Raw genomic sequence first — 3,639 nt, 5'->3', positions numbered from 1 at the left:
AGGGCTCAACCAGTGGCTGAAAATGAGGAACACTGGCCAGGAAGGGCCCACCTGGAGAGGGGGTGGAAAGAGGATCCAGCATAAGCGGGGGTTTCCAGCCCGCACCCCCCCACCCCCATCCTGAGGAGGAAGGTATGGAGGGGTGGGACCCGCAAACCAGCAGGCTGCACCCTTGCCCCACCAGCAGCCCTGCCAGTCGGCAGTGTCAGATTTCCTGGGCTGCTCAGTGTACTCTGGGGCTGGGGGCACCTTGCATAGGCCTGGGCAGGGCACTGCTACCCCCAGCTTCTGCAGGAGACCACTCTGTCTTTGCACAGGCTCCCTCAGCCTGACTGCGGAGCTGCCCCAGCCTGCTCCCCACTTCTGTTCCCACCAGTGTGAGCACCTCCCCAGGTGGGGGACCATCCCAGAGCAAGCCCTGAGTTTTTCTCAGGGAAACCTAGGCCTGGGCTCGTAAGAGGTTGAGGTTGTTCATTTCCTGCCTCTCTGTCCTCCTTCAGTTTCAGGAGAGGGGTAGATGCTGCTGTAGGTGCGGGTGGTGGGTGGGTGAAGCTGGGGCAGCAGAGGTAGGGGTAAGGAGGGCATAGCTACCTCGGGATCCTAAGCTAAGGCTTGTGTCCCAGAGGTGGGGCAAAACCTGAGGGTCCATGACTGGGAGCCCTTTGTGAGCCCATCACAGGGTGTCACCTCCCCCCCAGCAACAGTGACTCACAAAGCTATCTGGTGCAGATGCCACCACCCCTGGAAATCCAGGTCATAAAGGCCATGAAGACTAAGCCCAGAGGTGGGTGTCCCAACACAGCTCTGAGCTGTGCTGGCCCCTGCGGCTGGGCTGGGCTGCGCCGGCCCTCCCACCTACACCCAGCCCTGCGACTGCAACTGCCTTAAGTAGGGCTTGCGCCCGAGCTTGTGGCAGCCTTGACGCTCATGTGTGTTGTCTGCTTCGTGAAGGCGCTGGTGCACGTGTTCAAGATCTACCTGACTGCCAACTACACATACAACTTCCGCAGCTGTCCGGTGGACTTCCGCTGGGATGACGTGCGCGCCCCTGGCGCCGGTGGCAGCAGTCACCGTGTGCTGACGTGCACAGCGGCTGTGGCTGGCGTGTGGCTGCTCCAGGATGCTGCGCTGGGTGCGGATGTGCCTGGGAGGCCGCTGCGCGGGACGCGCAGCCAAATGCAATGCCTCCTGCAGCAGATCCGCGAGCTGCCCGGCCAGCTCGCCAGCTACCTGCTTGCCCACTCGCTGGGCCGCTGGCTCGTGTACCCCGGCTCCATGTTCTTGATGACCCGAGCGCTGCTGCCACTGCTGCAGCAGGGCCAAGAGCGCCTCTTAGAGCGCTACCACGGCCGGCGAGCCAAGCTGGTGGCCAGTGACGGCAACGAGATCGACACCATGTTTATGGATCGCCGCCAGCACCCAGGCAGCCAGGGCCGCGGCCTGCACCTGGTCATCTGCTGCGAAGGCAACGTGGGTTTCTATGAGATGGGCTGCCTGTCGGCGCCACTGGAGGCTGGCTACTCAGTGCTGGGCTGGAACCACCCTGGCTTCGGGGCCAGCACCGGTGAGCCGTTTCCCCAGCATGACACCAATGCCATGGACGTAGTGGTCAAGTACGCACTGCACCGCCTGCTTTTCCCACCTGTCCATGTGGTGATTTATGGCTGGTCCATTGGAGGCTTCACAGCCACCTGGGCCACCATGACCTACCCAGAGCTGGGTGCGCTGGTACTAGATGCCACCTTTGACGACCTTGTGCCCCTGGCCCTGAAGGTCATGCCCCAGAGCTGGAAGGGACTGGTGGTGCGCACCGTGCGCGAACACTTCAACCTCAATGTCGCTGAGCAGCTGTGCAGGTATCCCGGGCCAGTGCTGCTGGTCCGGCGCACACTGGACGACGTAGTCAGCACCTCGGGCCACCCGCGCCCCCTGCCGTCCGGCGATGTGGAGGGCAACCGCGGCAACGAGCTGCTCCTGCGCCTGCTGCAGCACCGCTACCCGGCTGTGATGGCTCGTGAGGGTCTCGCAGTGGTGGCTCGCTGGCTGCGCGCCAGCAGCCTGGCGCAGGAGGCCGCTCTCTATGCGCGCTACCACGTGGACGACGAGTGGTGCCTGACACTGTTGCGCTCCTACCGCGCGCGCTGCGAGGACGAACAGGACGACGGGCAGGCCTGGGGGCCGCATGGGCTCCCCTTCCCGTGGCTGGTGGGTCAGGGCTTGAGCCGGCGGCGTCGCCGGCAGCTTGCGCTGTTCCTGGCGCGCAAACACCTCAAGAACGTGGAGGCGACTCACTGCACTCCACTGGAGCCCGAGGACTTCCAGCTGCCCTGGAGGCTGTAGCCACAGTCCCTGAAGCAATTGGCTTTGTAGCATTTGCTCACCTTCAGGGCCTCAGGGCTGGACCCTCCCCACACCCCAACCAGTAAAACTGGCCTGCCCTGGGGATCCCGACCTAGTGTCTGGGGGTAGAGAGGGCACTCCCAGCTCCCTTTCTTCCCTTGGACACTTGTGCATGTCCCAGTCTGCTCCTGGCTGCTAGAGGGAATGCAAAGATTACCCTGACCTGAGTAATGCCCAAGTAATGGCAACGCTGTGTAATAGGGTCCTTGAACACCTCAAAACGGTGGTGGGAACATAGGCTGTGGGGCCCTTGGAGGTGCCGTTCTTCCAGCCTGGGTGACGGGGTGGCTCCATGAAAGATGGGAGTTGAAAGGTTTGAACAAGTTGCCTGTAGGACATTGGCGAGTATAAAGCAGGTGTTAGCAGCTGGACCTTCCTGGACTGTGAGGCCGCTGCTCCACAGGGTCCCCTCCCCACGTCCACTCCTGGCTTCTACAAGAGGGGTTCAGTGAGACCACAGGCTCAAAGTAGTGGGTATATACAGTGCTGTGTCCATGTGGGGCCACAGGCACACCTGCACCAATCGCTGACCGCTGGGCGTCCACCGAGCCAGGCCCAGGCTGGTCCTTGGTCCTGGCTCAGGGGTGCCATGCAGAACGAGAGACAAGCTTCTCTGCTCCCCACTATCTGTGATGCAGTCGCTTTCTGCCTGTCCACCCTGAACTGTATGAAGCAGAGGCTATGGGCTGTCCCCAGCCTCGGGACAGGCTGGCCAGGGCGGGTTGAGTGAGAAACTCTGGAAAAATGTAGAGTTGAGAGGGGCAAACATATAATTGACAGCACCCGAGCAGGACATGGCCAGGATGCACCAGGGCAAGTACAAGCAGAGGTAGGTACGTAAGGTGACATAAACGGAGACGCCTGTGGGAGGTGGTGAGCTTTGAGCTGAGACAGGAGGATGACTTAGGTGAAGGAAGGGGCTTCCATGCCTGGGGGGGTCACAGTGGCTTGGCTGGAGGTGGAAGCACAGTCCCTGTAGGGTCAGATCTCAAAGGCTTTGCCTAACATTTAAGAATTTGCTTCTAGGGACAAGTAGGAGATGAGAAGGGCAATTGTGGGAACTGTTTGAACCGGAGTGGTTGCCTGAGGATCCCATACACCTCGCCTTGGGGAAGTCTGGCAAGTGAGACTTGTTCCAGAGTCTGCTGGAAGCCCCTCCACTAGCTGATTGACCTTGGCAAGGCACCCTAACTCCAGTTTCCTCAACTGTAAAGTGGGCTCCACCTGGTTCACGGGGTG

At 61.3% G+C, this 3,639-nt stretch overlaps 1 protein-coding gene across 1 annotated transcript; it reads left to right on the top strand.

Annotated features, from left to right (window-relative positions):
* The first annotated feature begins 927 nt into the window (after positions 1 to 927).
* On the top strand, positions 928 to 2,340 carry ABHD16B (abhydrolase domain containing 16B). The gene has a single exon (XM_024559205.2). The coding sequence runs from the start codon at positions 928 to 930 to the stop codon at positions 2,338 to 2,340; it is 1,413 nt and encodes a 470-aa protein (XP_024414973.2).
* The last annotated feature ends 1,299 nt before the right edge of the window (positions 2,341 to 3,639 follow it).

The sequence above is a fragment of the Desmodus rotundus genome, unplaced genomic scaffold (assembly GCF_022682495.2).
Source record: "Desmodus rotundus isolate HL8 unplaced genomic scaffold, HLdesRot8A.1 manual_scaffold_299, whole genome shotgun sequence".
NCBI lineage: Eukaryota > Metazoa > Chordata > Mammalia > Chiroptera > Phyllostomidae > Desmodus > Desmodus rotundus.
This window is presented reverse-complemented; position numbering and strand designations above follow the sequence as displayed.

What these genes read in the sequence shown, in the direction of transcription:
- ABHD16B (XM_024559205.2), top strand. Translation starts at nt 928, where the DNA reads ATGTGTGTTGTCTGCTTCGTGAAGGCGCTGGTGCACGTGTTCAAGATC.